General features: G+C 43.2%; 1 protein-coding gene across 6 annotated transcripts in view; it reads right to left on the reverse strand.

Moving 5' to 3' along the window:
* Positions 1–23599, reverse strand: part of LOC147124215 (sodium/potassium/calcium exchanger 2-like) — a 295035-nt gene that overhangs the window by 36386 nt on the left and 235050 nt on the right. For 5 of the 6 annotated variants that reach the window (XM_085983958.1, XM_085983947.1, XM_085983954.1 and 2 more), the window contains one exon: positions 21328–21449. In XM_085983958.1, the coding sequence (XP_085840084.1) occupies positions 21328–21449 (122 nt within the window). The remainder of the gene's footprint in view (positions 1–21327; positions 21450–23599) is intronic. The other variant, XM_085983952.1, reaches the window with a different exon arrangement.

The raw sequence follows: 23599 nt of genomic DNA on the forward strand, positions 1-23599 counted from the left end.
CGGCCAATCGACGCGATTTTCCCTTGATTGACCTTGTTGAGCCCCCCCAGCGGGCTCAGCAGGACAATTAAGGGCCACCCGGCAACAGGTGACGTCACAGACTGAAATTTCATCTGTCGAGAGTTTTTGACAGATGAAATATCAGTGTTTCACAGCTGTTTGAAGCCGTCAAACACTAACAGTCTGACTTCTAACCCGAGTCCTTCTACGCAGACTCAGTTAGAACTGTCACCAACACTGAAAGCTGAAGGCTGTCACTTTTTACAGATCGCAGCCATTCAGCTTTCGGTGCCGGCTGAGTGATGGACTCCCGAAACCTAGAGGAAGGAAGGCCGTTAAGGTAAGTACAGGTAAGTAAAACTTCTTTACACACTTTAGACACACCAAACACACTTACCTTTGCACTCATGCACCCATCACTCACCTGAACACCGACATCGCAACCCCTCCAACCCGATGGCCCGCCTGCTCTAACCTGCCGTGGTTTGGCGCCGTCGGGAATCCCACACGACACCCCTCAAAATAGGGATTAGGCTAAAAACTGCCTGTTAACAGACAGTTAATTGGCACTAATCCCTTCCCGCCTTGGGTCGGCGGGTTCCAGTGCGGGGCGGGTACTTGCCTCCCTTGAAACTTGCGTTGTGGGGGGTTTTGGGCTGGATGGTGTCGGGACCCCCGAATTCGGGATTTTTGCCCCCCCGCACACCTAAAAGCCCGCCTCACGGCACACTGAAAATCTGACCCAACGTTTCAGGTCTGTGGCCCTTCTTGAGAACTGGAAAAAGTTAGAGATGTAACAGATTTTAAGCAGGTGCAGAGGCAGGGAAAGGGGGGAGGAGAGGAAAGAACAAAAGGGACGGTCTGCGATAGGGTGGGAGGCAGGAGTGGTTAAATGTTGCAAATGTTAACCAGGGCACTGGGAGAATTCCATCATATTCTTCAACTTGTACCTTGGGATCTTTAGCATCCATCCAAACCATCAGAATAATTAAACAAAATCTATTCCTGCTTTTAAACCCATGCTTATAAATCTGGCCAGCTGCATTCACTAATTACTCATTCATCATCTAACAGCAAAGGGAATAATGTGATTCACAGAGAATTTGATCCTCTGCACCTATCCATGTAACCTTTAATGCTATTCTTAACAAAGACATGAATTAATATCTGGTTAAGAGAATTAATCGGCTTAAATGCTTTTGCTGGGAATGCATTCCACCTGTCCATTACTTCATGGTGGGGGGGGGGGGGGGGGGGGGGGGAAATTTCCTCAAGTGCCTGGTCTCACTTGAGATTTATTAATTTTGTGCTCACATCCTCTGTGTTATCCGCTTGAATCATTATTTAAGATTAGCTGTCCTCCCCTCTCTGTCTTCTTTCTCCAATGAAAATAATTTCTTCGTAGCTTTAGGTTCTCTTATATTGTCAGTGTGTTGTCTACAACAGGGGCAGCTTTCCCACAACTGAGTCACACACTAATATAAAGCCCACAGTACTCTAGAAAATTGATCTTATGAATAATGTATACAATCAAATGTTCTCAAGGTGAGCCCAGTACTTGACATTGACTGGATACGCTAAGTGAATGTTACTGTGTGTGGCAATCTTACAGCCTTATTTTCGTTCATTATTTCATTTCTGATAAAAACAGTGGGCAAAGTTATTTTCTTGGTGGGAGCCACACCAACATTAATGGTTGACCGTTTACTGTTAGTGGAAAAGGGTAAATTTGGAACCAAGAACTTGCTGACTTTTGCCTTCACATTTCTTTTTTTAAATGCCTTTTTCCATGCAGTGCACACTTTGCTTTGTGGCTGGAGGGTCTTTGCCCACCTTCCTGATAGCAGTATTTCTTTCTTCGGTTTCTGCTGATGGAATCTTTAAATATGAGTAGTGAAAATCCTTTACAACAAACAGAATTTTTCACTGCTGGTTCATGGATACCCCGGAGTTTTAGATATTTTCATTATTTTGGGCTAATTTTGGTCTAAGCTATTGGTAAACAATTATATTAAATAGCTATTTCCTATAATTGTTGCATTTTCCTCATGAACTATGATGCCACTAGGTCTTCTATCGATAATCTTCCAGAAGTGCAATTATTCTGTAAATGGCTCAGTTTATCTAGTCATTTAGCACATTAAGAAAATGGCATCAACAGTACTATTGCGAATAAACGCCGAATTCAGATACCAATAAGGTGTTGCTTGTAAATCGAACTGCTACGTCAGTATATCAACCAACAGAGTCCAGCACACAAATTAAGTTCTAATAATTTTGATGTTTTACGTCAGTATCATTTATCCCCTACCCTTTCCAGCGATGAGAATGGATAAAGGAACAGGTGAGGCCAATGCAGGCACACTGTTGAGAAAAATCGGTTTGTCTGGATGGGTTTGGCCACGTTGGCAGTAGTGGGGGGGTCGGAGGGGGAGATAGACTTTTCACAGTAAAGACAAGAGAATCGGAGATGATACCAATTGTAAATCTTTTCAACATGCAGACAATTAAAGTATCGATGTATCAAATGGAAAATGCATTTTGTGCACTGATATTTAAAACAAATACTTAGACAGGCAGCTGATTAGCTGCCAGCAACAACAACTTGCATTGATATAGCATCTGCAATGCAGAAAAATGTCACAAGGCGTTTCACATGAGTGACATAAGATAAAAATTTGACACGATGCCACAAAGAGAAATGAGGGCAGATCAAAGAGGTAGGTTTTAAGGAGCGTCTTAAAAGGAGCAGAGAGAGGTGGAGCAGTTTAGGGAGGGAATTCCAGAGCTTAGGGCCTAGGCAGCTGAAAACATGGCCACCAATGGTTGAACGATTATAATCAGGGATGATCAAGAGGGCAGAATTAGAGGAGCGCAGGTATCTCAACAGGTGTAGAACAGTGTTGTATGTGAATGCTATGATATTTTACAAAAAGCAGGTAATAAGATAATATGCAGCAGAAAGTTTTTCCATTTGCCATGAGTTTAGACAATTTCCAAACCATCACTCAATTGGAAATAATGGCCATGATTTTCCCTACCTTGGCGGGTCCATGGTGGGCGATGTCGGTGGCGGGTCGCGGCCTCGCTGCTGGCTCCATCCCGGCCTCTGACATGACTTTCTCAATTGGGCTCATTAAGCCTGTCCAGTACGTTTCCCAACCAATTGAAGGAAGCGGGTCTGATGACATCATCAGCCAGTTTCCTTAAAGGGACCATGCGCAAATTTACTTTGACATTTGTGCTGTCAGTGTTCTACAGCACTGAGGTGCTGCAAACACTGACGAGCACTGCCCAGAGGTTCACGGCTGCATCCAGGCTCTCCCATTACTCCCTCCATAGTCACAGCACACAGGGAAGTTCTCTTCCTTTCCAATGGGCAGAAGAGAACTCACCAGGAGGCCAACGCACCCTGGTTGCACATAGCTCAAGTAGGGATGTTGTCAGGAGGACCAGGCTGCAGTGGTACAAACCTTTCAATAATCTCAGTAGATCACGAAACGTTACTGCAAAGCCACGCTCAACCTCACCCTGCCATGAAACTCCAGTACGATTTGGACAGGTTAGGTGATTGGGCAGAAACATGGCAAATGCACTATAATGTGGATAAATGTGAGGTTATCCACTTTGGTGGCAAAAACAGGAAGGCAGATTATTATTTGAATGGCAATAGATTGGGAGAAGGGGAAGTGCAAAGAGACCTGGGTGTTCTTGTGCACCAGTCGCTGAAGGTAAGCATGCAGGTGCAGCAGGCGGTCAAGAAGGCAAATGGTATGTTGGCCTTTATAGCAAGAGGGTTCGAGTACAGGAACAAGGATGTCTTGCTACAGTCGTACAGGGCCTTGGTGAGACCGCACCTTGCGTATTGTGTGAAGTTTTGGTCGCCTTATCTGAGGAAGGACGTTCTTGCCATGGAAGGAGTGCAGCGAAGATTCACCAGGCTGATACCTGGGATGGCAGGAATGGTGTATGAGGAGAGATTGTGTCGATTGGGCTTATACTCACTGGAGTTTAGAAGATTGAGAGGGGATCTCATTGAAACCTATAAAAATCTGTCAGGCCTGGACTAGATGCTGGAAAGATGTTCCCGATGGTCGGGGCGTCCAGAACCAGGGGTCATAGTCTAAGGATAAGGGTAGGACATTTAGGACTGAAATGAGAAGGAATTTCTTCACCCAGAGAGTGGTGAACCTGTGGAATTCTCTGCCATAGAGGGCGGTGGAGGCCAGTTCATTAAATATATTCAAGAAAGAGTTGGATATATTTCTTAAGGCTAAAGGGATCAAGGGATATGGGGAGAAGGCAGGGACAGGGTACTGAATTTGGATGATCAGCCATGATCTCATTGAATGGCAGAGCAGGCTCGAAGGGCCGAATGGCCTACTCCTGCTCCTATCTTCTATGTTTCTATGTGCCACTCATCATATCCCCATCGCTCTGCCTTCCCTACCCTACTCCTGCACATCCTTACTCACACCAACTTATCTTGCACCGTCACCCATCCCTCTCCATCTACATTATCACTTCCCCAACTCACTAGCCACCTCTCACACTCACCCTCATCCTAGTCCAATCACACCAACTAACAAAACACAAGGGTAGGCACTTGGGTGTTTCATACAATGTCCATGTAAAGTTTCTGTTAATGTGGTGTTAAACATTGAAACCTTTATCTTCAACACTTTGCATTCTTGGACAGATTTGTGTGCATCATGTGGCAGCCAGGGTGTGCAACGTCAAGTGAAGCAAATCTGGCCATGGTGAGGTCACCCCTGCAGCAGTGTGGTCTGGTGCTGATGCCCTCTGTCCTGTGCAACATCAGGTGATTGCGGAGAAGGTTGGTGTGGTTGTTGGTGCTACTGGTGTTGGGGCTGATCGTGGTCAGATCCTGAGGATCAAGGTGAGAGAGCATAAACCTTACCTATGCTGATGTAATAGATGGCAGGTGAACTTGAGATGACAGAAGCAATGTCAACAGCGAGAGAGGTTGTTCCAACGAGGTGACACTGGATAGTGAGTTTGTTCCAAACACTTGCAACTTGCATAAAGCTCAATCTGTCTTCCAAATGCAGTAAGCAACAGCTTCTTAGCTTGGAAAGTGATCAGCTGTGAGATGGGAGCTTTTATAGCACATTTCAAGCTGTCAAGTAATGAGATGATTCCATGGACATTCAACTCCCGCCCAGCTTAACAGACGTGATCCCCAAGCAGCGTGGACCCCGTGGGCGAGCTGGTAAATTCTAAAGGTGAGCTCAAAATTGTTGTTAATCCTTTAACAACAAAATCATAATGACCTAAAATGCCTCCCCCCGATGCTGTGTGACAGGTCTGCTCAGCGCTGACAGACCCGACATTTTGTAAAGATATGTGGCGGCGGGTTGACAGTGGGGTCCCGACCCGCTGGGGAAAAAAAGCTTTCCCACCTGACCCGCCACCGATCGCATCCACTGACCCTCCGGAAAATCCAGTGCAATGTTACAGGTGGCCCAGCAAAAGATGCCTGGACACTCAATTCACAGGTTACAAACAGGTTCCAGTATCAGCCTAGATGGATATGCAAAACTGCCCATCTTAACTGGGCAAGTTCTTCCAGCTCCCTACACTGGATAGGCAAGAGTGTGTTGTGGTGGTATGGCACAAAATCACAGAGGGACAGAAACGGTTAGGGTCAGTCATGGCTGTTCTATCACCAACTCCAGTAGTGGCTTTGGAGAAGCTGATGATTCTGGTTGTATGCTCTCCTGAACAAGGAAAGAATGCAGTGTTGAAAGGCAGCACTGGGAATTATGAACACAGGAAAGCAACGGGAAAATATAAAAAATAATAAATGGAAAGTACTCCAAACCACAGAAAATGTTTATTTCATAGTTCTTTTAATACTAAAATCAGATGTCAGATTCACTTTTGAATCTAAGGCTCTGGTGCTTGGCGCCGCTTGTCAATACTATGAGCAGCTTGTGAAGCTTGCTGATAATGCAGAAACTGTGTTGATACCTCCCAACCCATTGCTCTTACATGTGGAAACATTGCCACCCAGTGCAGTGATGTGCCTCGATTTATCTTGGCTACTGTACTGGAACCAACAGCAGAAACATTGCTCTAAAAATCAGATTTAAAAATGATCCTTTTTTAAAAAAAATCATGCGTTTGTACAAGTGGTGCACATACACATATACAGAGAGCTCATCCACAAAATTTTTCTTCATACTTTAAAAAGGTCTTCAGTCAGTCTGCATGCAGCAGCTGTGGCCAGGAAAATGAAATATCGCAACAACATACGAACCAGCCACGAGAAGGTAGGAATGGGTTATAAAAGCGTTGGCCACCTTCTCTGGTAAACAGGTTTTGGTTGCGAATCCCACATACACACTTAGCCAGCCAGTTGCACTCCTGACCTCGGAGTTGCTTCAGGAGTAAAACCTAGGGTCTCGGGCAACTCCGACTTCAGGAGTCAATCAGCATTCCAAAAGAACAATGGATTCAGGAAATCAACATGTGAATCTGACATTTCTTTTTAATACTGCCTTTCAACACTGCATTCTTTCGTTGTTCAGGAGAACATACAACCAGAATTGCACAGAGGAGTTTAGAATTTAAGGCAAGTTTTAATTTGTTCAATGAATGAGAACTTCATATGGTTACATTTTGCTTTGGGGTGGTGGGGGGGGGGGTGGTTATTATGAAAGCAACCTCAATTCAATTTAAAAAGAAATGTTATTGCTTTACCAATTCCATATTTGCCTGACCAAAATCCTAAAAGATAACCATGTCATAAATTCTTCAGAGGGTCATTTATTCTTTTGCCTCGCCCTTTCCACTTTGCTGCTGAGCTCCAACATAAAAATAGCAACTGCGGCAACAAAAACAATTGTGATTGGCATCTTAATCTGACAATGTTCAAAATCACATCACCACTTCGACAGTTCCCTTGGTGCACAGAATACAGGTTCTGCAGTGTGCCACGCAAGATAGCTTATAGGGAATGCAGAATAGGATTCTCCATTGGTGTCGCATCAGGCTGACAAAAAAAAAAATCAATCACAATTGGCCTTGCCAAACCTTTAATTATATCAACCACAAGGAGCAAAAATCAGCAAGTTACTGCTAATAGTAACGGTGTCTCGGAGGCTCAGTGCTAATTAGCGCTCACGAGTCAGCTGCTTTAAGTCGGTCCATCTCGTTCGGTTTCAGTGGGAGATGTTGACTTTAAACAGTGGAGTGCAGATTAGAATAGAGCCCCTGGAGTGTAAGGTGTTCTATACCATACACAGTACATACTAAAATAACAGACAACCAGCAGAGAGAAATAATAGGAGCCATGCAACTGCATCAGGATGCAAATAACATGATCTCAGACAGTGAGGTAAAAAAAATCTTTTGACAAATAGCACAGTATTACCTGCCATCTGCAGAAGTGAAGACAGGAAGGTTAGAGTGTTGAAAGGAGAAGTTTTCCCCCTATGATGGATTCACGTATTTAAAATGGAATACAAAAAAAAAATCATGGATAATGATTTTTAATTGTATCTCAAGGTTTTGATTTTCTTTTTAAATACTGAAGGTAATTTTAACCTAAGCTGCCCTAGGAAAATCGATGGGATGGGATCAGTTGCCTGTTTTAGATCCTGCCCTATTTTACGTTCCATTGAAGTGAATTGGGCGGCTGATCCAATGCTGCCAAATTCCCGCCGGGCAAGTTAGGTGACAATTACCCCCATTGATTGAGGTAGATTTTCCACTTTTGGTCGGCCGACTGATGGATCCAGATTTGTGTATTAAATGGGACCTACATCCTGAAACCAGCCGGCACTTTGACCACCCAGTGGGAGGCCCCTATAAAGATGATGATGGCCAGAACGTCGGTATTAACGGGGCATTAAGTCTACTGACCCCACTTTGAGGCTGTTGTATTTGTATGGCAGGCCAGTGATTCGTGCAACTGGTTGGAGATAGAATGCTTGCAGAGACCTTGACAAAAAGATGGGTTGAGCCCTTTGGAAATACACTGTTGAAGGGAAAGATATCACATGTGGCCGTGGGAAAATAATAGGGGCAATTTTAACCCTACACACCTGGCTGAAACTGGGCATATGGGCAGTGAAAATCAACTGGCTGACTTACCTGCTAATGTCCCAACTGGATGATGCCCTCCTGAATTTTAATCTGCTCTTCGGAACAGGTGGCAAAGTCAGCAGCTTTTTAAAAAAAATTCATTGATGGGATGTGGGCGTCGCTGGCTAGGCCTGCATTTAGTGCCCATCCCTAATTGCCCTCGAGAAGATGGCGGTGAGCCGCCTTCTTGAAACGCTGCAGTCCATATGGTGCAGGTACACCCACAATGCTGTTAGGAAGGGAGTTCCAGGATTTTGGCCCAGCGACAGTGAAGGAACAGCGATACAGGTCCAAGTCAGGATGGTGTGTGGCTTGGAGGGGAACTTGTAGGTGGTGATGTTTCCATGCGTCTGCTGCCCTTGTCCTTCTAAGTGGTAGAAGTCGCGGGTTTGGAAGGTGCTGTTGAAGGAGCTTTGGCGAGTTGCTGCAGTGCATCTTGTAGATGGTACACACTGCAGCCACAGTGCGCCGGTGGTGCAGGGAGTGAATGTTGAAGGTGGTGGATGGGGTGCCAATCAAGCGGGCTGCTTTATCCTGAATGGTGTTGAGCTTCTTGAGTGTTGTTGGAGCTACACTCATCCAGGCAAGTGGAGAGTATTCCATCACACTCCTGACTTGTGCCTTGTAGATGCTGGAAAGGCTTTGGGGAGTCAGGAGGTGAGACACTCGCCGCAGAATTCCCAGCCTCTGGCCTGCTTAAAGCTGGCAGGGCCCTTCTGTAAAATTGCAGATTGCAATCCGATGACGTTATCGGGGCCCGAGTGCAATTTTAACTCCAGCCTGAGCGGTAAAGCCGCTGCAGCTTTCCTGGCAGTTGTAAATGGCAGGAAGGGCAACTCTAACCAGAAGAAGCCATTTAAGGTGAGTTGTTTTGCTTTCTTGTGGGACCAGGAGGAGCAGGAGCAGTCAAGTTAAAGAAACAGTCCAGCAGCAGCAAAAATTGATCAGCAGAAGTTATACTTCAGTTGCAGAAGGCATAACATAAGCCAAAAAAACACACAGGAGTTAACCAGTAGCCTAAAAGGACAAACCAGCATCTAACTGTATGGAGTGGATGAACCCTTTAAATAGTGCGGAGGTAGGGGGATTCTGCCCGTGAGCACCATCATTTGCTGTGCAAGTTTATCATGTGGCGAGTCAGGTGCTCACCGCAGTCCAATTTCACAAGTGCCCTACAACAACCGTATTCCCTAAACGCCTATGGGTGAGCCCAATCCAATATGGTGGGCAATGCACTGGAATGAGCATGTGCACATCATCTGCAATATTGGGCTCTTAGATGCTGATTTTACATCTGTAAAACAGGCGGTGTGGTTTAGGCCTTGTTTTTTTGTAACGTTTTGTGACTTGCACCCAATTGAGATCAATAACTTGCATTTATATAGTGCCTTTAACATAGTAAAACATCCCAGGGCACTTCACACGAGCGTCAGACAAAAATTGGCAACGAGCTAAAGAAAGAGACATTAGGACAGGGAAACATTGGTCAAAGAGGTAAGTTTTAAGGAGCATCTTAAAGGAGGAGAGGTGGAGAGGCAGAGCATTTTAGGGAGGGAATTCCAGAGCTTAGGCCCTAGATGGCTGAAGGCATAGCTGCCAATGGTGGGGTGAAAGATGTGACGGATGCACAAGAGGCCAGAACTGGAGGAACGCAGGGTTCTCTGAGGACTGTAGGAGTAGATAGAGATAGGGAGGGGCAATGCTATGGAGGGATTTGAACGAGGATGAGAATTTTAAATTGGAGGCATTGGTGGACCGAAAGCCGATGAAAGTCAGTGCGCACAGATGTGATGGACCAGTAGTTACAATATAAACATGGCTGCATATATTTCCACCATCAATGCCCTGTATTTACACAAAATACAGGATTATTAGTCTGGCTTATTGAAATGGGGTTCTTAGAATCAATTTCTTAATGGGGGGGGGGGGGGTGTTCAGGTCAGGTTGAACTATTCTATTAAAATTGTGTTTAATATAAGATGGAAAATGAATGTAGTACAGGAAACTCTTGTTTAAACAGCACCTAAATATCCGGAATTCTCTATTAACCGGCAAAATTATCACTCCGAAAACAACACCTCAATAACCGGAAATGTTGCCGTGTCCGAGTCCGAGTCTCCCGCGGTGGCCGAGTTAGTCAGTGGGGGTAGTTCTCCAAATGGCCACTACTCGGCTTCTTGGCGCTGTCGGAAGTCGGAAGACCTCAATAACAGGAGTCTGACTCTCCCGCGCTGCTGGTAGTCTCTTCTGATCCGCCATTTTACAGGGGTACTGTGTGTCTCCCATGCTGCTGGTAGTCATTGCATTACCCTCAACTGGCAGTACTGTACTTAAGCATCTTCCACCATCCATTTAACACAACATTCTGTAGGTGAGTACCCAATTACTGTATACTGCACATTTCTTGATTTTTTAAATTTTTCTTTGTTAAAAATAGCCTCGGTAGATAACCCTCTCCATCATCCAGAATTTTTGATCAACCGGCACCATCCCGGTCCCGTCGGTGCCGGATACCAAAGAGTTTCCTGTAGTAATTATGGTAAATCTTGGATTACCACCAGTGGTAACATACCATAATCAGTGTTAAATACAAAATACCATTAACAAATCGAAGACAAACAGGCAAATGTCATTATGGCAGCACAGTGAAAACACATCACAGTGAACGCCATCATTACAAATCAGCAGATCTGCAATTGCAGAGCAATCAAATGTTGCGATGGAAGTCGCAAATAGATTAACCTGCAGTTGCACATGTGAATTGAGCAACTACTTGGAGATAATATGAAAGGACAGCCCAAATACATTTCTTGCTGCTAAATTACTTCTGTTAAAACCTCATCCAGGACAGCTGTTCAGAAATCAGCTAATGTAGATTTCTTTCTAATTTTAGTCCGACCGCGCTTTTTTAATCTTTAACAGAGCTTGTTCAAATAAATTATTCCTCACATGAATTAGTCTAAGGGAATTAATCTCAGGAAAAAGGCTATTTATGGTACAACTTAAAAAATTGGCACTACTTATTTTGACTGAGTATGCAAGCTGAATTATGATGAATGCTGATTACCAATTTTCTCAGATAAAAAATTCAAACAAATGCAGTGATTATACTCGAGGGCAAATAAAGCACTTCATCTCAATTTACACTGACATCTCATCATAATAATCTTAACTTTTTCAAAAATGATTATTTACACAGCTGCTTTTAAAAAGAATTATTGGGAACTAAAAGCGATAGCGCCCAATAATGGGAGCAAAAAGATCACCGTGCTTATCTGGTGCACCAGGAGGGGCCTGGGGACCATTCCAATTTTCTCCCCCTGGGTCTTACTGGAATAAATCCAGTGAGCTGCGAGCGCCAATCGGGCTCCCTGACGCAGCTCGCTAGTCCAGGCCCTTAAAATTTCAGCTGGCTCAGATGCCAAGCTAGCCCTCAGGTACGTCCAGAGGGGGGTGGGGGAAGGAGGCAAACAGGAGGGAGGCGGGGAGGCAGATGTGGGCCGACAGTGGCCCAGAGTATTAATGTGGAGAGAGGAGAAGCACTCCTGGCTCTACATTAAGGTAAGTTTTAAAAAAATACTTACCTGCCAATTTCTTCAGTGGCCTCAAGAGGTCCCTTTAAGGACTGCTGTGGAGCCTGCGCAATGGAAGAGGACAACAAAGCGAGGCGGGTAGGATTGGGGCCAGCAACACAGAGGAAAGTTGACATGAAGTTTTGGGAGCACAGCAAGGGCCTGGGAGAGGAGAGAGAGTGGGCCGGGGCCAGCAAGAGATTGAGAGAAACTGTACAGTAGAGATTGAAAAGCGTACAACAGAGAGGGAAAGAAATTCTACAAGGAGGGCAAGAAATTTGATGAAATCATAAATTTTAAACAAACTTGGGCGACTTGGAATCCAGCAGCTTCTCCAACAACAATTGTAAATTTTAGCAAATCTAGAACTCTATGATCCCTGTCGTCTCCTGCATATGTCACCCCCATTCTTGACAATGGAGGCCTGTGTCCCATGACTTGATTTAAAGGTCTTCCAGTCTTTTTCCATCTTGCCTATGATCTTTTCCAGCCATACTTTCTTCTGCCTGCCCAAACCACTCCTTTGGCTCAGGATTACTGCTAATTTCCCACTGCACAGTCTGAAGTCAATCTTTCAGCCAGTTCCACCCTAGCTTCTGGGATTTTCTTCCAAACCCACATTGTCTGGTTATCTCCCTCCCTGCCTTAAAAATGCTCCTAAAACTCATCTCTTCACCTGTGGTTTTGGCCCCCTACCTCTCTCCTAAAGTCCTCCATTGCCTGCTTGGTGGCCACCACTCCACCTGTATTATTTTTTATATGAGGAGCACTATACAAATGTAAGTTCTGTTGTATATCATTATGTTTCAGATTAGTACCAAGCAATGCAACCTAGTCAGAGATTTTCATAAAGAATAGCAAATGGAAAAATATTCAGTCAAATGTTGACTTTGATTCCTTGAATGACTCATCCAAGAACTCTATTTGGTAAAATAGTTTAGCAAATCTAGAACTCGATGATCCCAATGTGGGTTTGGAAGAAAATCCCAGAAGCTAGGGTGGAACTGGCTGAAAGATTGACTTCTGACTGTGCAGTGGGAAACTAGCAGTTTTGAAAAAGGGTTAGACCCGAAAAGTCGACTATTTTCTCTCCACAGATGTTGCCTGGCCTGCTGAGTTTTTCCAGTATTTTCTGTTGTTATTTCGGATTTCCAGCATCTGCAGTATTTTGCTATCACAACTCTATTTGGTAATCTGGAGCAGGCTGTAGATATTAGAATAAAAACAGAAAATGCTGGAAATAGTCAGCAGGCCAGGCAGCATCTGTGGAGTATCAGATCTGGGAAAAGTTAGAGGTGCAACAGGTTTTAAGCAAGTACAGAGCAGGGAAAGGGGGGAGGGGAGGAAAGAACAAAAGGGAAGGTCTATGATAGGGTGGAAGGCAGGAGAGATTAAATGACAAAAGGGATGATGGTGCAAGGCAAAATGGGATGGTAATAGGACAAATAAAGAAACAAAAAGATGACAACAACTGCTGTCCGAAAAAATGGGAGCGGTGGTTATGATCGGAGATTGTTGAACTCAATGTTGAGTCCAGAAGGCTGTAACGTGCCGAATCAAAAAATACGGTGCTGTTCTTCGAGCTTCATTAGAACAGTGTAGGGGCCAAGGGCAGAGAGGTCAGCGTGGGAGTGGGATGAAGAATTAAAATGACAGGCAACCAGAAGCGCAGTCAAGCTTGCGAACTGAATGGAGGTGTTCCACAAAGCGATCACTCAATCTGTGTATGGTATCCCCAATGTCGAGGAGACCACATCGTGAGCAGCGAATACATTATACTAAACTGATGGTACAAGTACATTGCTGTTTCACCGGGAAGGAGTGTTTGGGGCTATGGATGGTGGAAAGGGAGGAGGTAAAAGGGCAGGTGTTGCATTTCTTGCACTTGCTGGGGAAGGCGCCGTGGGTCGGGTTGAAGAATGAACCATGGTGTCACAGAGGAATAGTTCCTTCGGAATGCTGAAAGGGGAGGGGAGGGCCAGATGTGTTTGGTGGTGACATCATGCTGGAGGTGGCGGAAATGGCAGAAGATGATCCATTGAATGTGGAGGCTGGTGGGGTGGAAGGTGAGGACACAGGGAACCCGATCATGGTTCTGGGAAGGGGCGAGATCAGAAGTGTGGGAAATGGGACAGAAATGGTCGAGGAGAGTTCTCGGTTGAGGGAAAACGAAGACATATTAGAAGCACTGGTATGGAAGGTGGCATCGTTAGAACAGATGCAACGGAGATAGAGAAACTGGGAGAATGGAATAGAGTCATTATAGGGAGCTGGGTGGGAGGAAGTGTAAAGGTAGCTGTGGGCTTATCTGTTTTGTCATTTAATTTCTCCTGTCTTCCACCCTATCTTTGCTTTTGTTCTTTCCTCCCCTCACCCCTTTCCCTGTCTCTGTACTTCCTTAAAACCTTAATTTTGCTTTTGTAAATATTGGAAAATCAGAGTGGACAAGAATCTTATACTTTAAAATTTTGGGACCATTTTTGTCAGCAAGCCACTGGGGAATGATTTGTTCTGTGCCCTAAGCACAGAAATCGTAAACCTGTTTATACAGGACGTATCTAGGATTTTGTTACATTTAGAGCACAAGACAAATTCCTCCCCCTGCTATGCCTTTACAAACCCAGATAAATTAAAACTTCCCATCACATATTTTTTCTACATACGTTTAACAAAAACAGTTTAAAATTACTGTAATGATAACATGCATAGATAGTAAACTGTATCTGGATTAGGAGCATGGATTCAATTGTTTCTCAAACTGAATAAATCTCATCTTGAAAGCCATTGAAGTAAGCACCTTGGGACATTTTTTCTACATTAAAAGGCACAATATAAATATTGTCTGTCCATTGTAATGTTTTAAATAGGAACAAAATGGAATTCCATAAAAGCAATAAAACACATTAGTGTTTACCTCGTTATGTACAAGAGGAGGAAAAAACACAGATGATATTTGCCCATGACCTAACAATATCAAAACAAGGGATAGACTTTCGCCTTCACTGACGGACTGGATCATACGCCCTTTCTGGAACCCACCTAATTTACATTCCTTTGATATATAATACTCTGATATCAAACAAAAAAATAAAACAGATTTAGGGTTTCCCGGCATGCCTTTTGTCCATGTAGCTGCAGATGCTACAAGGTCATTGTGATTATATCTGAAGCTGTCAAGCACATTTGTCAAGTGTGTGGCCACTCCACTTACAGCCATTACAGACTAAGAGCAGAAAGATACTTCAGTCCACTGGGATGGCAGCATCTTTAAAGCAATTGATCAACTTGTAATCATCCTGTGTGATTAAAATGAATTTTTGAAGGTCAAACCAAAGGACTCCCAAAAGCTCGAGTAGAAAGAAAATCAGCATAGAAATCTGATATGCTGCACCTGTTTTATAAACATGAAATTGACGCCAAAGCGTCCATTATGGTGGGCAGTGTGCACGTGCATATGCCGTACTGGAAATGCACAGCCTGCCATATTGGTATAAGCATCAAAAGCAGTGTCCAGGGCCCACACCTGCAACAGACAACAGCCCCTTTGCATATGCAAATAAGGGGCCTCACGCCAGTTTGATGCCTTGTTTACCAAATTGGTTTGCCCAGAAGAAAGCCTGTGCTGGGCCGCCTGCATTCAGGAAAACCAGGTCTACAGGTGGCATAACCAATGCTCCTTAAACAGACTGCTACAGGCCACCATCAAAAGGGTAAGTTGTGCTAAAAATACATACCTGAATGTGGAGCTGGGGAGGTACAGGTGCGCTCCTCTCAGCTCCATATCAAAACCATGGGCAGTTGCCAGCCACTGCTCGCCCCCACTTTCCCGATCACCTACTCTCCTGGTCGCCCCCCCACCCAAGGCCTATTTGACCTACCAGCGATGCAGCGGGCCCCAAATTCAAATGCTCTTTGCGGGCGAGCTGCCTGGGGACAGCCAAGCAGCTGTCTGCATCTCGCCGGTCTGATGTAAATAAGGCCTGCGGCCCATATCGGATGGGCTGTGTTAATAATTGCTCCGGCGCAGGCCGGCGAGAAACAATTTCTAGGCCATCATATTTTGGCCCATTGCTTCAAACACTGCTTGTACACGACAGTGGAACTGAACTCGTTGGAGTGTCTCTTGTTGGTGAACAGGCTGGTTCTGGTATTAAGCAACAATGAGAAAAAGTTTCCATGCCACAAGCACTAGCCAGGCAGAGTCATATCTGACTAGTGCAAGGAACATCCTGACAGGTGGTGATGTCACAGTGTCATGGAACAGTAATAGCAGCTGTATTGACTCCTGGGATTACACAGTATCCACCAACCCACTGACAATCACCACTCACTGGATGAAGTGTCCTCTTCTAGAAATGGTGAAAACATTTCCTAGCGTAAAGCCACTTATGCAGCCTTGAATAGGAATGTTTCTAGATCAAAGGCCATTGAAGGGAATGGAGTCAACAGGAGACCATCACAATGAATGAAGAGGCTACAAATTCAATTATGTGGCTATGAAGAACATGAAAAAAATTACTCGCAGATTCCTGGGCTAAACTTAAGATGGCTATATCGAAAATTGCATGGAATATTTCCACCATGATTCAAGATTTAGTTGAGTTTCAAAGTAGAATTTCCAAATCCTGCTAATAACTGTAATGGATAGCAGTTGAAATTGAATTGTTCGAGTAGATTACTTATGCTGGAGATCTTAGGGGATTACATTTATTTTAAACCAGTTGTAATATTGAGTTTACTAAAACTCCTTGTTTTAAGAATGGGAACAAAATACAATAGAGTGGATTTTTCGCTTTGCAGGGAACACTCGGTTCCAATGTGCAGCGATGAGGATCTGGAGTGGGGACCTGTTGTGTTAGGTCTCCGTGCCCAGAATGCAATGGCAAGATTTTTGCGGCATCCCCGATGGACGGTATTGCACCTGCACAAGGTGTAGGTGCAGGCTCGTCATGAACAGTGAAGGGGCATCAAAAACCAGCATGAGGGCCTGCACCAGGACTACTGCAGATCAGAGAATCGTGGGTGTCTGGCAGCAGCCTAACTATGAAGCCAGAAGAGGCTGGTGCAATTGTTAGCGCACAAACAAAAAAGCCATATTAAAAATGATAAATATTTACATATTCTGATAACTCAATTAAGTACAATCAAAATCAGGTGTTTATGTCAATTACTATTACTGAACAAGGTGATACAATAAGCTTGCATATTTACCTCTGGAACCTAGGCTTGAATCCAGACCCGACTGATGGGATGAAAGGCTCTTCTTTCTAGCAGACCCACTAAAAGCAGGACAAATCCAACCCATCCAATTACCATTCTATCAGCCTACTCTCAATCATTTCTTCTTCTTCTTAGGCAGTCCCTCGGAACCGAGGATGACTTGCTTCCACATTAAAAATGAGTTCGCAGGTGACTGATTAGTTCAATGCGGGACCTACAGTCTCCGTCACAGGTGGGACAGACGGTGGTTGAAGGGGGCGGGTGGGTGGGGTGCTTGGGTTGACGTGCACTCCCTGCGCTTGGTTTCCGCTTGCTTCCGGCGAAGAGACTCGAAGTGTTCGGCGCCTTCCCGGATGCTTCTCCTCCACTTTGTGCGGTCTTGGGCCAGGGATTCCCAGGTGTCAGTGGGGATGTTGCACTTTTTCTTCAAGGAGGCTTTGAGGGTGTCCTTGAAGCGTTTCCTCTGCCCACCTGGGGCTCTCTCAATCATTAGCAAAGTGATGGAAGGTGTCATCGACAGTGCTATCAAGCAGCACTTACTCACCAATAACCTGCTCACTGATGCACAGGTTTGTGTTCCTTCAGGACTACTCGGCTCCAGACCTCATTACAGCCTTGGTCCAAATATGGACAAGAGTCATAGATTCATACAGCACAGAAAGAGGCCCTTCAGCCCATCGTGTCTACGCCGGCCATCAAGCCCGGTCTATTCTAATCCCATTTTCCAGCACTTGGTCCGTAGCCTTGTATGCTATGGCGTTTCAAGTGCTCATCTAAATGCTTCTTGAATGTTGTGGGTTCCTGCCTCTACCACCCTTTCAGGCAGTGAGTTCCAGATTCCAACCACCCTCTGGGTGAAAACATTTTTCATCAAATCCCCTCTAAACCACCTGCCCCTTACCTTGAAACTATGGCCCCTGGTTATTGACCCCTCTACTAAGGGGAAAAGTTCCTTTCTATCTACCCTATCTATGCCCCTCATAATTTTGTACACCTCAATCAGGTCCCCCCTCAGCCTTCTCTGCTCTAAGGAAAACAACCCCAGCCTGTCCAGTCTCTCCTCATAGCTGAAGCACTCGAGTTGAATTCCAGGAGATGAGGTGAGTAACTGCCCTTGATATCAAGGCAGTATTCAACAGAGTGTGGCATCAGGAGAAGTCAATGGGAATCAGGGGAAAAACTCTCCGCTGGTTAGAGTCATACCTAGCACAAAGGAAGATGGTTGTGATTGCTGGAGGCCAATCATCTCAGCCCCAGGGCATTGCTGCAGGAGTTCCTCAGGCAACCTGCTAGGCTCAACTATCTTCAGCAGCTTCATGAATGAGCTTCCCTCCCATCATAAGGCCAGAAGTGTGGCTGTTCGCTGATGACTGCAGTGTGTTCAGTCTCCACCATTTTCCCGTTTCCCATTATTAATTCCCCAGAATCATCCTCTAGGGGACCAATGTTTACTTTAGCTACTCTTCCTTTTTATATACCTGTAGAAGCTCTTGCTGTCTGTTTTATATTTCTTGCTAGCTTACTCTCATAAGCTATCTTCTCTCTCTATCATTTGTTTTAGTCGCTCTTTGCTGGTTTTTAAACATTTCCCAATCCTCTGGCCTTCCACTATTCTTCGCAACATTGGATGCTTTTGGTTTCAATTTGATACCATCCTTTACTTCCTTAGTTAGCCACGGATGGTTCATCCTTCTCTTAAGAGTCTTTCTTTCTCACTGGAATATATCTTTGCTGAGAGTTATGAAATATCTCCTTAAATGTTTGCCACTGCTTTTCTACAGTCTTACCCTGCAATATATTTTCCCAGTCCACTTTAAACAAGTTTGCCTTCATATCTTTGTAATTACCTTTATTTAAGTTCAGGACACTAGTTTGAGACCTAGCTTCTCACCCTCAAACTGAATTTGAAATTCTACCATGCTATGATCGCTCTTCCCAAGAGGATCCTTAGAGATCATTAATTAATCCAGCCTCGTTACACATTACCAGATCTAAAATAGTCTTCTCCCTGGTTGGTTTCACAACGTATTGTTCTAAGAAACCATCCCGTATACACTTTAAGAACTGTTCCTCAAGTCTATCTTTGCCAATTTGCTTTGTCCAATCAATATGAAGATTAAAATCTCCCATGATTATAGCTGTACCTTTCTTACAAGCCTCTATTATTTCTTGATTTATACTCTGTCCTACAGTGTGGCTGTTTGGGGGCCTGTAGACCACTCTCACCAGTGACTTCTTACCCTTATTTCTTATCTCCACCCAAACTGATTTTACATCTTGATCTTCTAGTCCAATATCATTTCTCATTACTGCACTGATCTCATCCCTTACATTGAAATCGATTTGCCACAGTTTTGCCCATTCATTTAATTTATCGATATCCCTTTGTAATGTTATGCTTTCAGCTGCACTGCCTACAATGCCCAACACAGATCCCTGCAGGACACCACTGGTCACATCCTACCAATTTGAGTACCTACCCATTATCCCTACTCTGTCTCCTGCTGCGCAGCCAATTTCCTAACCAGGTCTTCTAGTCCATGGGCTTCTACATTAGTTAACAGTCTCTTATGAAGGACTTTATTAAATCTCTTTTGGAAGTTCATATAAATAACACCCATAGACATTCCCCTGTCCACTACTTTAGGCACCTCCTCAAAAAATTCAATCAGGTTTGTCAGGCATGACCTACCCTTTACAAATCCATGCTGGCTCTCTTTGATCAGCTGTAAATGTTCGAGGTGTTCAGTCACCCTATCGTTAATTATAGACTTTCGTAATTTCCTGACAACAGATGTTAGGCTACCTGGTCTATAATTCCCTGGTTTCCCTCTCTTGCCATTCTTAAATAGGCGACAGCTCATCACCACCTTCTAAAGGGCAGCTAAGAATGGATGGTAAATGCTGGCATTGCTAGAGACGCCCATATCCCAAGAATGAATTTAAAAAGAAATTTCTTACCTGAATTATAAAATATAAATATAAATATATTTTGGGGCTACTCTAGGATATGTAATACATAACTATGTAAAGCATGTGCAAATACTATAATATTGACTGGCATCTAGTTCTTTGTACGAGGCATTAAGGTGAGACCCAGTTTACTTGTTATTTGAATGTAAACAATCCCACAACACTATTCAAAGAAGAGTAGGGAGTTCTCCCAAGGCACTGGACAACATTTCTCCCTCAAGCAGCACCATGAAGAACAGATTAACTGGTCATTCCTTCCATTTGCTGTTTTTGAGATCTTGCTATATGAAAGTTGCCTGCCACATCTGCCTACATAACAAGTGACTGCATTTAACTGGATTTACTATTCAAGGGACATCAAGAGAGTTGCTGGTAATAGAATCATTTTGAAAAAGGGAAATAAAAAGGGAATATATTTAAAACCAGGTAAAGATTTGATGCTTCATCGCTTTTCCAAATGGCATCTTCTGAAGTGTCAAAAACTGAGGTAATCTGTTAAATAACAGTTAACGATAAGGCTGTAATAGATTGCAATTTAACAAAACTCTTAATCAGTTGTCTAGGCAACCCCAATGACAAGCAGCAAGATGTCACAAATGATAAGGCCACCTTTGGAGTTAATAATTAAGTTGTCTTTATACCGGATTTCAACAGTCTCTGCTGCAATTCAATCAGTCTGTTCCACTGAAGTGTGGTTTATGACTGTCCTCAATTGGGTGGGCTGCAAGAGCCTTATTTTTCAAATCATTTCGATATTCAGGAAGTTGCACCTGTGGGATTGGGGTAGGGGGTCTCTCCAATATAGACTTTGCCACACCTGTAAAGTATGGACTAAATACCTGGTTTTCTAATTCCAGAGGATATTTATCCCGATAATAGTATGTAGTCTATCCAATGTGATGGTTATTTCATATCAGCAGAGTTTGACATTACCAGGAAAGTATAATGTTGGACTTGATAGATGGTTATTTTCTATTATTATAAAATATAATCTACTGGGCATCACCAAGAGATATCATCCTGGGAAATGTATTTTAAATCACCAGAGAACAACTGCAGCATACTTGTACCAAAAACAAATAGATGTATAAGATCAAATTGGCGTTTTTGTGCATTGCAACTAAGGTTAACCCTTAACCCTCCCATTGGTCAGTTCTCGTCATACATTGGTCAGTTCTAGTCATACATTATGTCTCAATGTTGCTGTTGTAAAATTATTTCCAAACACGCTTTTGCTTGCTAATTACTGGCAAGTTTTTTTTTTTAAATTTCTTAAATTGTCATTGCTAAGCAATAACTTTTTCAAAGATAGGAAATCAAACATAAATCTGGGATCAAGCTGTCTGAAATTAAATTTGTTCAAATCTCAACCTAGCTTTATGCTGATGGATGGACTCGCACAATTTCCGCCTTTCCAGCAACCCCAAATGTTTCTGCACACAACACATACCTGACCCACTGCAACCTCTGCTCCATTGGGCAGGCTTCCGTTCTGCACTGTTGTGGGAGGATCCTTTGGAGGTGTCACTTCAACTTCAACATTGGCTGTATTTGGCAGCTCTACTTTATCTGCTTGGATAAAGTAAGGAACGTATAACAAATTAGAAAATGGTATCGACAAGCTCCAACCATGGGAAGCAAACTGCAAAACCTCGAAGCTTTTTAAAAAAATGAATAGATTTAATTCCTCAAAAAATATTTTGTTTTCTGATCAAGAATGCATTAATGCAAACTATGAAATAAAATCCTTACAACTTTCTAATACCATAAATCATTTGTAATATTAAAAAACCTGGTTAAATCGATCAAGTGCTTTTAATTTCACATAATCCAACTTTCATACTGTTTAATGGTAGATGGAGAGCTGGCCAGGAATCAACTCCAACAGGTTTGTATAATTAAGCAGCCTCCTACCCAAAGCAGGTGGGCATCTTGCATGCTCATTTACGGGTCCGTCAATGGCCGACCGAGGTGCCCCCCCTCCTCCCGATTTTCATCTGCCAACCACCCATTTTTCAGGGACATAAATGGCATCAAATCAGCCCAGAGAAATATATCCATTGGGAAGTCCATCCCTCTTTCATATTTGCACAGTGATCCTATATGTTCTTTGTACTGGGGATACTGTAGGTTAATACTGGCAAATTTCACAGCTGCTTCAAAACTCCCCTCTCCAATCCTGCCCTCTATAAATGAATTAGACCAGTGACATTAAACTGAAATTTAATGGATGGAATTTAATTTAAAATTATTGTAAATTAATCATAAAAATTCAAAGAAAAAAAACAAAATTCAATGTATTAATTTTTTAAAACCTTTTTCTTACACTTTTCCTCTCCTCCCCCCAACTCACTCAGCAAAATGACCTTCAGATCTTTTCACACTGCACAATATTCCCTGGTCAATAGAGCAAGCAGATGGCTGGATCCTAGGACATCAACACCTGGATTTGTATAATGCTCCTCACAAATAACTCGGTGTTTAACAAGGAAAATAGCTAATGCCAAGCAGGAAGAGAGGGAAAGTTGAGAAGGAGCCGATAGCTGATATGCAAGTGTTTTCTATTTGATGGATTAGAATATGTGTTGGGACTCGTACGCTGACTTCCTTTTGTCCTCAAGGGTAACTTGCCTGACATCTAGTTAGCACACCCACACACAAGGCCCAGCCAAGCTGGCAAACCGGTGCCCCATCACCCTAGGATGGGTACCACAAAACAACAGGTTGCACCACCTGGCCATAGTATACATTGAAATTTAAATGCTAAATAAATTTTTAGTGTCTGAATATATTTGTAGATTTCTATGATTAAAGAAGTGATTTATTTCCATTAGAAGAACCCACTGCTGACTAGCTTGCTTTTAATGTAATGGTTATAAAATATAGCTGTGACTTTTACCTCGTTTAAATCATAGAATAGAATCATAGATTCTTACAGCACAGAAGGACGCCGTCGTGCCTATGCTGGTTTTTTGGAAGAGCTATCCAGTTAGAACACCCCCACCCCGCTCTTTCCCCACAGCCCTGCAAATATTTCCTTTTCAAGTATATATTTCCCTTCTGAAAGAAAATAATAAAAAAGAAACTGAAGTAACACACTGAGCTGAAGCAGCAATTTGGGAACATGCTGAACATTCTCAGTTAGTTTTAATGTGCTATGAATGGGAACAGTCAACAGTCCTCCTCCTTTACTTGTTTAAATCATTTCAAAGATTAAGGTTAAATTTTCCCAAATAGACTACATAGCTGTAAAAAAAAGGATTTTTTTTTTTATTTTTTTTAAAAAGGGGAATTCATTTGGAAGAAGCCATGATATTATCTTCGACATAAAATGTGATTAATGCCTGCTTTCTTTTTGGGCAATTGAGTAATTGTCGCTATATTTACCCAAAATGATAAACACTGCTGGAAAATGGAATAAATGTGATTCATATTTATTAAGTATTCACCCATTGTAAACTTAGAAAACGGGCATCAGATTGCTTTAATGTCTCACTAATCATCCTCCCATTTACATTATTCAATTCACTTAAAATGTTCTTACTTTGATGCTGAATGAAATGCAAATTCATTTAATTCCATTAATCCACTAATTATTTGGTAGTGACTATAGTCAAGTACAATTCAGTGGACAATTACATTGCACAGTATCTACATGGCATAGTTTTATGGTACTTTAGAATTGTGGTGTGTTGTGTACTGCCGAGACCTACCCATAATGA

Source organism: Somniosus microcephalus, chromosome 1 (genome assembly GCF_052327205.1).
Source record: "Somniosus microcephalus isolate GS21.2 chromosome 1, FLI_Smic_1.0, whole genome shotgun sequence".
In the NCBI taxonomy this organism is placed as follows: Eukaryota; Metazoa; Chordata; class Chondrichthyes; order Squaliformes; family Somniosidae; genus Somniosus; species Somniosus microcephalus.